The 11,951-nt window shown below is 39.8% G+C and overlaps 2 protein-coding genes and 1 non-coding gene across 3 annotated transcripts in view; 2 read left to right on the top strand and 1 right to left on the bottom strand.

Annotated features, from left to right (window-relative positions):
* LOC146661782 (uncharacterized) overlaps positions 1–11,951 on the bottom strand; it is a 517,204-nt gene that overhangs the window by 301,153 nt on the left and 204,100 nt on the right. The window lies entirely within an intron of this gene.
* rps20 (ribosomal protein S20) lies at positions 1,319–2,822 on the top strand. Its single transcript, XM_085418307.1, has 4 exons — positions 1,319–1,475; positions 2,115–2,214; positions 2,397–2,470; positions 2,599–2,822. Exons 1-4 carry the CDS (start codon positions 1,473–1,475, stop codon positions 2,779–2,781), a joined length of 360 nt encoding a protein of 119 aa, XP_085274433.1. The 5' UTR covers positions 1,319–1,472; the 3' UTR covers positions 2,782–2,822.
* LOC146661789 (small nucleolar RNA U54) lies at positions 2,260–2,325 on the top strand. The gene has a single exon (XR_014913431.1). It is a non-coding gene; the product is annotated as a small nucleolar RNA U54 (small nucleolar RNA).

Raw genomic sequence — 11,951 nt, 5'->3', positions numbered from 1 at the left:
GAGAGGACAGATGGTTTGAAAGAGGAGTGAAAGAAGCCATCTATGTCCACTGTGAGCGACCATCTTTGAACAGAGGCGGGGGTTTACGACACCAACTGTCTGCCATCTATAATCCAGTTTTGAGATCCCTCCCCAGACGCCTTAACGCCCACTCACATCCTGGGCCATCTGACCTCAGGAATTCGCATGAGAAGGTGGGGCCAGGTTTCACAATGAACACACCCGAAACTCTGGCTGATTGGGACCCACGCCCAGTTTCCCACCTTGGCTCAGGCGATTAGAGGATCATCAGGGGGTCCTTTTGTCCCTCTGTGGGGGGTCACTCCCACTAGGTTTATATCTGGGACTCTCCACCATTTGACCTTAGAACTGAAGAAGCTTCTCGGATGAGAGGTGAAACGTCTTCAAGTAACTTAAAGAAGTCCAGACGCTTTTCTTTGCAAGCTCCTTTGACGAAGCAGTATGTTAATGAAAAAAAAATTGTTTGTTGCAGGATTCGATTTGTTTTCATAGCTTGTTTTCACAGCCAGTACAGTCAGAGCAAGCAAACAAACAAAAACACAAAAACAAAAAGGAAATGATTTTAAATGTATCTAATTAAATTACATATACAATTTGTACATTGTAAAATGTTAGAATTAATAGAATCTGGTCAAATGAAATTTACTTGATTGGCATAGATTTAGTTTATACCAAGTATATTTTCCGTGATGATTGCTAATTTAAATAAATAAATCTTTGATTTTATATATTTCATTTACATTTTACTCAAAATTCTTGCTTCATGTTTACTGGAGGTTAAGCTTTATTTACTGTGTACCCTGGGGGTTGGAATAACAGTTTCTTTTGTTTAATATGACGATAGGGGCTTCTCAGTGTCAACTTTATATTTCAATTTTGTGGGATATATTTTGCGGAAATTTGTGTAATTAAACCATTTATATCATTAGAACTATTTTGTAAAATATTGTATTATTTAATATTGATACTTTAACTTGCTTGTTACTGTTCTTACTGTGTTGGAGCAACTGTGACCTTTTAATTTCCTCTGGGATTAAAAAATATTCTGATTTTGATTCTTGCTTCTAAATGCACATTTTGGAATGAAGAATTTGCCATAGATTACGAGTAACAACACAATAACTACTGTAACAAATTTGTGGCATTATCAGTTTGTACAAATCACTATTACTGGAATAATAGTAAAGGTAACAGTTGCAGTCTTATCTAAAACGCACATACGTGATCACACTGCAATTTCAAACTCACGTTAATAGATGTCGCTATTAGTTACGGAGCTGCTTGAAACACCAACGAAGAAGTAGAAGACTTCCGGATGAGCAGTACATATGAGGAAACTGGCCTGTGCTCGGTCTTTTCACCGAGAGCTGACCACGTTGGTGGCGTGCTTTCCTGGCTCACCGCTGTTCGCTTGAATTTTTTTCCGAATAAGTCGGTCAGGAATATTCACAATGGTATGTGCTGTTTGATTATGTCAACCAACAAGTTGTATGCAGCTGGTTTTTGCTAACTGCTTGATAATTTGTAGAGTAATTTGAACTCAAGAGTTCTACGGAGTGTCGCTGCTAATGCCGACAGCTAATGGCGCTCGCAGCCCCTTCATAAACACCGTCCAAACGGACTGTAGATAGTTACTAACGTTAGCAAGCTGTAGATTCATGCGGCTGTGGATGTTAAATGCACAGTTAACGTTTCGGCGCATTTCTAAGCGAGGCAGAAGACTCTTATATAAAGTTCAAGCTTCCTCTTGACTCGCGCGTTTTGTGGGGGCCGGTTGTTGCTGAAAGTAAATCATCTGGGTGTCGTTATTCATCGGGGTGTCCCAAATTATAGTTCTCTGCCGCTGCGTTCAGGTGCTTTTGCCCGGGCTTCCGAATCAGTGTAAAAGGAATCAAACCTAAACTAGTTCGCTGCGCGTGTTCTTGAGATCTCCCCCTTTTTTTTTTTTTTTTTTTTTGGGGGGGGGCGGCTTGTTTAATTGTAAGCCATGCTGTGTAATAGTCTGCGGACCCCTTTTTTTTTTTTTTTTAAATACATCGTCCTGCAATATCAAGGATGGGCCTGAGTAACTGCTTTTTCCTCCTCACATCCAGGCTTTTAAGGACACCGGCAAGGCACCAGTTGACACTGAGGTTGCCATCCACCGCATCCGCATCACCCTCACCAGCCGCAACGTCAAATCTCTGGAGAAGGGTAATTAAGCTCAGATTTAGTTAATGTTGTGAGTTTAACCTGACCTGAGCTATGAGGACAAAAATTTGACTGATAAACCCTGATTTATGTATACGCTATTCTGAGCCACGGCTTGGAAAGCAAATCAAGGCAAAGTGATGACTGGCCGTGTTTTCAAGTTTTTGTGCATTTCTGCTCTGCAGTCTGCGCAGACCTGATCCGTGGGGCTAAGGAAAAGAACCTGAAGGTGAAGGGACCTGTCCGCATGCCAACCAAGGTACTGAAGACCATGGCTCAGAACTCTTATCTAACACCACATTGGAATAAATTGCTTTTTCTTGATTGCGTATCCTGAATGCTTGATCATTTTATTAAAGTAAAATGCATTTCTCTTCCTCCCTCCAGACTCTGCGCATCACCACCAGAAAGACTCCCTGTGGTGAAGGGTCCAAAACCTGGGATCGCTTCCAGATGAGGATCCATAAGCGCCTGATTGATCTGCACAGCCCATCTGAAATTGTCAAGCAGATCACCTCCATCAGCATCGAACCTGGTGTAGAGGTCGAAGTCACTATCGCTGATGCATAAATGACCCAGATTTTTCAATAAAGCAATGAATGAGGAAACTATGACGTGGTGGTGTTTGGGTTTGTGATGGTGGGAAACCTCAAAAGGCCGAGTTTGCGATGAGTGTCTAGATGTTAATTGTAAACTTAAGCAAAATCTGCCTACAGGTACAAATAAAGGAACCTGAAAAAGCAGTCTTAGACGCTCACTGAATGGCTGTAGTTTTCAAAAGCAATAGATATAAATTTGCCTTTTATTAATATGTCTTAAAGGAAAGAATGTGCCAAAGGTTTTACTAAGTTAAAATGAGTGTAAACATTTGTCAGTTGAAGAATTATTAGGGAAACCTTGAACTAAGGGGGCTAGTGAAATATGACAACTGTAAACCAGAGTTGGATGTCTCGAGACCGGTCTTCACTTTTACGTGGTCTTGGTCTTGCTTTCTCAGATCGACAAAGTGTTCAGGAGATTTGGAGTCAACCATGGGGGGTGGCTTACTGGGCTTAAGCCCGGGTCATTTTTTCAGAAGCCCGGGGTCTTTTGGAGTGTAATTTGTTTCATAGTAAGATGCCTGACTGACAACTATAAAACAAAAACTACACACCATATTCCAAGCACATAGCACACAGTACTAAATTCCCTTTAATTTTGGTATGATCCGAGCTCAGGCACTAGTAGACTGAGCACAACGCTTGCGCATGTGAGCAAGGGGGGAGAAGCTGCTCCCTGCGAGTTTACTGCAGACAGAGGAGAGCTTAAGTTTGACCAGGTACCAAAGCAAATCATTGGCACTGTTCTAATAATGTAAATATGACAATGTTTCACAAAAGATTGATATTAAACTGATCACTTGACCCATATTACGTTACTTGCTCTTCGAGTGAATCAACAAATGGCGAAATGAAAAGCCGAACAACAATAATGCTTTCTTTTTAGAGAGTCTTAGCTTACATGTGTGTTTATTTCATATTTTCAGTTGTTACCCTCCACGGCTAAACAAACTCTAAATCGGTTTCAGATATGTACTGATGAACACAACAATGGCCATAAGGAGCTTCTTTCAAAGAAAAAACTCAGGTAGATGTTATTTTATGTATTATGCTTTGGATGTTGTTCAGTATATTTCTATGCAAAACAAGAGGAATTTCAATTCACAGCAGTATATTCACAGTTGAAACCAGATCTTTACATAAACTTTAGAGAGAAAACATAGAAACATTTTTTTACTGTTAAACATCAATTTAGAGTAAACTTGTTTTGTTTTAGATAAATAAATATTGAAATATCTTTTGAATTAGTTAAATGTCAGAATAAAAAGAGGAAGCTGTCTATTTTTCATTACTTTCATCAAATTTAGGAGTACATATACACTAAGTTTATTGTTAATTAATAAGAAAACTCCAGACGATTCCATTCTGAGCTGAAGAAGCTTCTGACAGGTTCGTAGAGTCCATGTGAGTAAATTGGTGGCACAGCTGTGGATGCATATAAGGCAAAACACAGAGCCTGTTTCTTTGACATGGGAAAATCAAGAGATGTCAACCAAAACACCAGGAAAAGAATTGTGGAGCTCCATGAGTGTGGCTCAATTTTGAATACAATTTGGTGCCATTTACAATTAAGAAATACAGACAATTTACTCTTAAATTTAACAAATATGTTTTTATATTTATTAATCTAAAAAATAAACATTTAGTCTGATTCGATGTTACAATTAAAAACGTTTTTGTGTTTTTATCTGAAGAGTGTGTAAATGTCTGGTTTCAACTGTATATTTGATGATGTTGGTGTTTGGCTTGATTGTCAGCACAAAGAGGGAGAGAGAGGAACAGAGAGGGAGAGAGAGGAGCAGAGAGGGAGAGAGAGGACAGAACAGAGATGGAACAAGAGCAGGTGACACACATGTTAGTCAAACGGTTGTTTGCCAAAACTCATCAGAACATGTATCTCGTACCTTGTGTGACTTCTGAGATACCATTTGTTACTTTTCAAATTCTATATTTATTAAGTTATGCAGGCTTGTTTGCACAATAAGGCTAAATAATTATATAAGCTGCTCTGAATCTAAATAGTGGACTTTGGTAGAATTAAAAAATAAGTGTAGTGCAGGTCTATGATGATTTTTAGTGCTACTATCATCTAGTTTTGATTCTGGTTCTGTTTTGGTTAAGTCCTCAGTAGTCCTGATTTTGAACTCTTGTAGTCCTGTTTTGATTCCCGATCAGTTCTGGGTCTGTTTGAATTGGGGTTTAGTCCTCGTGTCTTGATACAGTTTAAGGTGTCCTGCATATGTGATATTTATTTTTTCCTATATGAAGTCATTCTTTTTTGAACAAAACTCAAAACAGAGCCTATTAATCTATCAGTCATTTCTACCCTCGCTTTATTTTCTTTCGCTGCTCAGCTCTCACACAGTGCCTCAGCTGTGCTCCAATCCCTCCATATTGTGGCCAATCACATGCGAGGATATAGGATAATATCACTGTGTGAAAAACAGAGAGGGTGAGAGACGTGACAGTCAAGTGCGTCAAGTCAAGTGAGGATGGCTGTGCTAAAGCAAAAACACATAAATATGCCTGACACCCGTAAACGAAGCAGCATCTGGCTGCAGTTTAAAGACTTTTTTGTCTGTCTCTGTCTCGTCTCGACTTGGTCTCGACTTGTTCTTAGTCTTGTCTTGGTCTCGATACCCTCTGGTCTTGGTCTTGGTTTAGGCGGTCTTGACTGCAAGTCTAGTTGCACCAGTGGTGCCATGAGCAGTATCTATCTGCTGCTCATCAGCTGCTATGCCGTGGTTATTGTCACAATGTGGTGTATTTGGATCACTCGATCCTAAGTGGATATGGATATGATCCAGGATTGGATGTTTTGTAAAAAATTTGAAAGGAACAATTGTTCCTTTCCCCTTTGCTGTGTACTCTGCTGATGCTGTTTTCAAAACCTACCACACTCATGTACAGTATCAGTGTCACACTGAGATATTTCAAAGATAATAATAATACATTTTATTTGAAAGCGCCTTTCAAAACACTCAAGGTCACTGTACACATTAGAATAAAAAGCAACATAAAAACAAGCAGTTTACACAATCGTAAAAGCATAAGACATAAACTAATTTAAAAGAGCAGAGTGGAGAGGTTATGTGGGATAAGCTATTTTGAACAAGTGAGTTTTGAGTTGGGACTTAAAGAGAGAGAAGGAAGAGATATTTCTTAAATCAGGAGGTAGGGGATTCCAGAGTCGTGGAGCAGAGCAGCTGAAAGCCCTGCTCCCCATGGTGGCAAGACGGGGGGAGGGGACGGAGAGTGAAAGGGAAGAAGTAGATCGACGTAGTAGTAGTACAATGAGATGGGGCGGCGATCTTAACCAGATCAGAAAGATATGGAGGGCAGAGATGATGAATAGCCTTAAATGTGTACAAGAGTATTTTGAAATTGATACGATATTTGACCGGGAGCCAGTGAAGCTGCTGCAGAACAGGAGTAATGTGGTGGATAGAAGGGGTCCTGGTGATGATACGGGCAGCAGAGTTCTGGACGCGTTGAAGCTTGTGGATGGATTTTTGAGTATAAAAATAACCTGAATAAATACAAATAAAGGGAAAGAGCTGTCCAGACCTCTGTCTCTGACCATCTGTGTTAACACTTGAAATCGGAAACATGTAAATGTAACAAACATGTTAAAACATAAGAAATCAGGAAGGGGCAAAAAAAGCATTTTGCTAAAAAAAGATTTAGAGCAGAAGTTTTTAAAATGAAGATATATTGCATTTATTTACAATTAAAAACACACAGAGCAGAAAGTGTGTTACTGTTTTACATCCACAGACACACAAGAAAAGAAGCCGGCAACATGAGGTCAAGTTATGGCAATTTTATTTGTGTATTTCAGTACATGTATTCAGAATAGAGTTTTTAAAAACAAACAAACGTCCCAAGTCAAGTTTGGGGGGATTTTTGTGAAAGAAAGGTTGAGAGAGGGGGAAGGAGGAAGAAACTATTGCTCTCCTAAAACTTGATGCTGCTGGGTCAGTTTTTTCTCAGCAGTCTGCTCCAGAATCCACTCCTGTCCTCGGCTTTCTTTTCTTTTTCTTTTGCCTTCAGCTCTTTTAAGGTTTTGTTTAGCTGCTCCTCGGCGTCTTTAAATGCTTCTTTCAGCTGCTGTTTGGCCAGTTTGACTTTCTGTTTCAGGAGCTCTTTAGCTTCCTTTTTGTGCTTTTGTATTTCTTTAAGTGCATCTTTGCAGCCTTTCTTGGTCACCTCAGAGGCTGTCGTTTCTTTCTTGAATACCTTCAACTCAATTTTCTCTTCTGCAAGTTCTTCTTGCACTTTCATCAGTTTCTTCTTCAGAGTTTCACTTTCCTGTTTTGCCTCCCATTTTCCATGTGTCTCTTTTTCTATTTCTTCCTCTGTTTCCAGCAACTTCTTCCTCATGTTTTGAGTGAAACTCTTTGTATTTTCCATTTCTTTCTTTGCTTCCTGTATTTTAAATTTCTCTTCCTCCAACACTTTTTGAGCTTCCAACAATTCTTTCTTCATATTTTCAATCTCATTTTCTGCCTCATGTTTACGTTTTTTCTCCTCTTGAAGTTGTTGCTTTACATGCAGTAATTCCTTCCTGAGTATTTCAGCTTCAGCCATTACATTTTCAGCTTCTTGTGCTGCCAACTGCATTTTCCTTTTCTCCCCTTCAAAAGCTTCCTGCACCTCCTGTAATTCCTGCATCACATTTTCTGCCTCCTTCTTTGCAGTTTGATATTTATTTTTAGCTTCTTGTGCTGTGCTTTTCTCTTCCTGCAATGCTTTTTGAGCTTCCAACAGTTCTTTCTTGATGTTTTCATTCTCATTTTCTGCTTGTTGTTTTCCCATCTTCTCTCCTTTAAGCTTTAGACCCACATGCAGTAATTCCTTCAATACTACTTCGGTTTCAAACTTTGAATTTTTAGCTTCTCCTCTTGATTCTTCTGCCACTTCTTTTAATTTGACATTTTCAGCCTGTATTATTTGAAATTCTTCTCGTAGTTTAATCAGCTCAGACTGTTCTGTACTGTATGGTGACGCACTCACCAATCCTCTTCTCGATCTCCCTTGATTCATTTTGGCCTTTTAAACAAAGGAACCAAAGTTTTGTAGAGAAGTGAAGTTTTCGATGTGTTTTTTTCTTCAACCGTCGTCTGTCCTGCACAGAGATGCTGCTGTAGATGTGTCTCTAGCTGTGTCTGGATAAAATGAAAAATGCTGTAACTAAGTGCTTGTGTTGCACAGTTCTACAAAACATTCCATTCCATGCATGCTCCGCCCACATGGTCAGGAATGTCAGGTGCTGCATCACCAAATGCTGCTCCCGTTGCCTAGCAATAACAGCTGTTTACTTTTTGGGGTCTGGTTCATTATTTAATAAAGAAAACATGTCCAAGTATTGCAACCATGGTGCTGAGGCTCAGTGCATATTCTAGCCTGCTGTGTGGGTGGGCAGCTAGAAATCACTGGTGGGCAACATGAGAGAGGAGAAAACTGGAGCAGCCAAGCAGGGAGCTGCAGGTTGCTGGTTTGAGTCTCTGTTCAGATGCTGGTGTCTCCTCTCTCTGAGATGTTTGCAAACAGTCCCAGATAAAACAATAAGGATAATAAACAAACACGTGACTAAACTAACATTTATGACACTGATATGTTTCATGTGATGGCCTCTATACAGCAGTCACTGCAAGCATCCACATCAGCACACTTACGTTTCTTTAAGCAGGCGTGCTGGGGTCCTCCTAAGGAAAGTTTGAGAACTTCATTTCCTTCATGCTGGTGAACTTTTTACCAAATATTTTCATCAAAGCTTCTCCATCACTGACAGCGATTGTTTGGATCTTCACACTCATCTCCATGAACCCTAAAAATTGAGTTTCACTTTGCTCATATAATGCCAGGAGTGTCTCCATATTCCACAAACGTCTATGCAAACATGTAACAGTATCCCATATTCATATAAATATTATTGATATTATAACAAAAGCTGTCTCCACCACAATTGTCCCAAGTGCTTTTTTTAAAACAGGATTTTAAACCAGAGGATTTCCCTAAAGCTTAATTTTTTAAATATTTTGTAGACAACAACAGAATCATTTCAGAAAAACTCAAAATGACTGGTGTCAATATTATTTGCCCCACAAAAAAGGTCAAATATAAAAAAATATTGCAAATATTGCACAGTGAAAAGGCACTACAGCTCAGTTGTTCCCACTCGCCTTTGTCCTCCTGTTTCCCCTCCCTCTCCCCTCCAACGAAGAGTTAAACAGTTTGATGGCGTGTGGGACAAAGGAGTTTTTAAGCCTGTTGGTTCTTGACTTTGAGAGAAGCAACCTGTCGCTGAATAGGCTCCTCTGATTATTTACGAGCATGTGCAGAGGATGCCCAGCATTTTCCATAATGTCCAGCAGTTTCTTTAATGTCCTTTTCTCTCCCACTATCACCAAAGTGTCCAGCTTCATGCCGACCACAGAGCTAGCCTTCCTGATTCGTTTTTCCAGCCTGGATGAGTCCTTTGCTGTGCTGCTCCCCCAGCTGTTTCTGGTTCTGTTTTGGTTAAGTCCTAAGAAGTCCTGATTTTGAACTGTTGTAGTCCTGTTTTGAGGGGAGAGATGATGAATGGCCTTAAATGTGTACAAGAGTATTTTGAAATTGATACGATATTTGACCGGGAGCCAATGAAGCTGCTGCAGAACAGGAGTAATGTGGTGGATAGAAGGGGTCCTGGTGATGATACGGGCAGCAGAGTTCTGGACGCGTTGAAGCTTGTGGATGGATTTTTGAGTATAAAAATAACCTGAATAAATACAAATAAAGGGAAAGAGCTGTCCAGACCTCTGTCTCTGACCATCTGTGTTAACACTTGAAATCGGAAACATGTAAATGTAACAAACATGTTAAAACATAAGAAATCAGGAAGGGGCAAAAAAAGCATTTTGCTAAAAAAAGATTTAGAGCAGAAGTTTTTAAAATGAAGATATATTGCATTTATTTACAATTAAAAACACACAGAGCAGAAAGTGTGTTACTGTTTTACATCCACAGACACACAAGAAAAGAAGCCGGCAACATGAGGTCAAGTTATGGCAATTTTATTTGTGTATTTCAGTACATGTATTCAGAATAGAGTTTTTAAAAACAAACAAACGTCCCAAGTCAAGTTTGGGGGGATTTTTGTGAAAGAAAGGTTGAGAGAGGGGGAAGGAGGAAGAAACTATTGCTCTCCTTAAACTTGATGCTGCTGGGTCAGTTTTTTCTCAGCAGTCTGCTCCAGAATCCACTCCTGTCCTCGGCTTTCTTTTCTTTTTCTTTTGCCTTCAGCTCTTTTAAGGTTTTGTTTAGCTGCTCCTCGGCGTCTTTAAATGCTTCTTTCAGCTGCTGTTTGGCCAGTTTGACTTTCTGTTTCAGGAGCTCTTTAGCTTCCTTTTTGTGCTTTTGTATTTCTTTAAGTGCATCTTTGCAGCTTTTCTTGGTCACCTCAGAGGCTGTCGTTTCTTTCTTGAATACCTTCACCTCAATTTTCTCTTCTGCAAGTTCTTCTTGCACTTTCATCAGTTTCTTCTTCAGAGTTTCACTTTCCTGTTTTGCCTCCCATTTTCCATGTGTCTCTTTTTCTATTTCTTCCTCTGTTTCCAGCAACTTCTTCCTCATGTTTTGAGTGAAACTCTTTGTATTTTCCATTTCTTTCTTTGCTTCCTGTATTTTAAATTTCTCTTCCTCCAACACTTTTTGAGCTTCCAACAATTCTTTCTTCATATTTTCAATCTCATTTTCTGCCTCGTGTTTACGTTTTTTCTGCTCTTCAAGTTGTTGCTTTACATGCAGTAATTCCTTCCTGAGTATTTCAGCTTCAGCCGTTACATTTTCAGCTTCTTGTGCTGCCAACTGCATTTTCCTTTTCTCCCCTTCAAAAGCTTCCTGCACCTCCTGTAATTCCTGCATCACATTTTCTGCCTCCTTCTTTGCAGTTTGATATTTATTTTTAGCTTCTTGTGCTGTGCTTTTCTCTTCCTGCAATGCTTTTTGAGCTTCCAACAGTTCTTTCTTGATGTTTTCATTCTCATTTTCTGCTTGTTGTTTTCCCATCTTCTCTCCTTTAAGCTTTAGACCCACATGCAGTAATTCCTTCAATACTATTTCGGTTTCAAACTTTGAATTTTTAGCTTCTCCTCTTGATTCTTCTGCCACTTCTTTTAATTTGACATTTTCAGCCTGTATTATTTGAAATTCTTCTCGTAGTTTAATCAGCTCAGACTGTTCTGTACTGTATGGTGACGCACTCACCAATCCTCTTCTCGATCTCCCTTGATTCATTTTGGCCTTTTAAACAAAGGAACCAAAGTTTTGTAGAGAAGTGAAGTTTTCGATGTGTTTTTTTTCTTCAACCGTCGTCTGTCCTGCACAGAGATGCTGCTGTAGATGTGTCTCTAGCTGTGTCTGGATAAAATGAAAAATGCTGTAACTAAGTGCTTGTGTTGCACAGTTCTACGAAACATTCCATTCCATGCATGCTCCGCCCACATGGTCAGGAATGTCAGGTGCTGCATCACCAAATGCTGCTCCCGTTGCCTAGCAATAACAGCTGTTTACTTTTTGGGGTCTGGTTCATTATTTAACAAAGAAAACATGTCCAAGTATTGCAACCATGGTGCTGAGGCTCAGTGCATATTCTAGCCTGCTGTGTGGGTGGGCAGCTAGAAATCACTGGTGGGCAACATGAGAGAGGAGAAAACTGGAGCAGCCAAGCAGGGAGCTGCAGGTTGCTGGTTTGAGTCTCTGTTCAGATGCTGGTGTCTCCTCTCTCTGAGATGTTTGCAAACAGTCCCAGATAAAACAATAAGGATAATAAACAAACACGTGACTAAACTAACATTTATGACACTGATATGTTTCATGTGATGGCCTCTATACAGCAGTCACTGCAAGCATCCACATCAGCACACTTACGTTTCTTTAAGCAGGCGTGCTGGGGTCCTCCTAAGGAAAGTTTGAGAACTTCATTTCCTTCATGCTGGTGAACTTTTTACCAAATATTTTCATCAAAGCTTCTCCATCACTGACAGCGATTGTTTGGATCTTCACACTCATCTCCATGAACCCTAAAAATTGAGTTTCACTTTGCTCATATAATGCCAGGAGTGTCTCCATATTCCACAAACGTCTATGCAAACATGT

The sequence above is a fragment of the Rhamphochromis longiceps genome, linkage group LG9 (assembly GCF_057381845.1).
Source record: "Rhamphochromis longiceps isolate RC_006_pf linkage group LG9, R_longiceps_female_GT1.1, whole genome shotgun sequence".
Taxonomy (NCBI): Eukaryota; Metazoa; Chordata; class Actinopteri; order Cichliformes; family Cichlidae; genus Rhamphochromis; species Rhamphochromis longiceps.
Note: the sequence above shows the minus strand (reverse complement) of the source record. Positions and strands in the feature narration are given on the sequence as shown.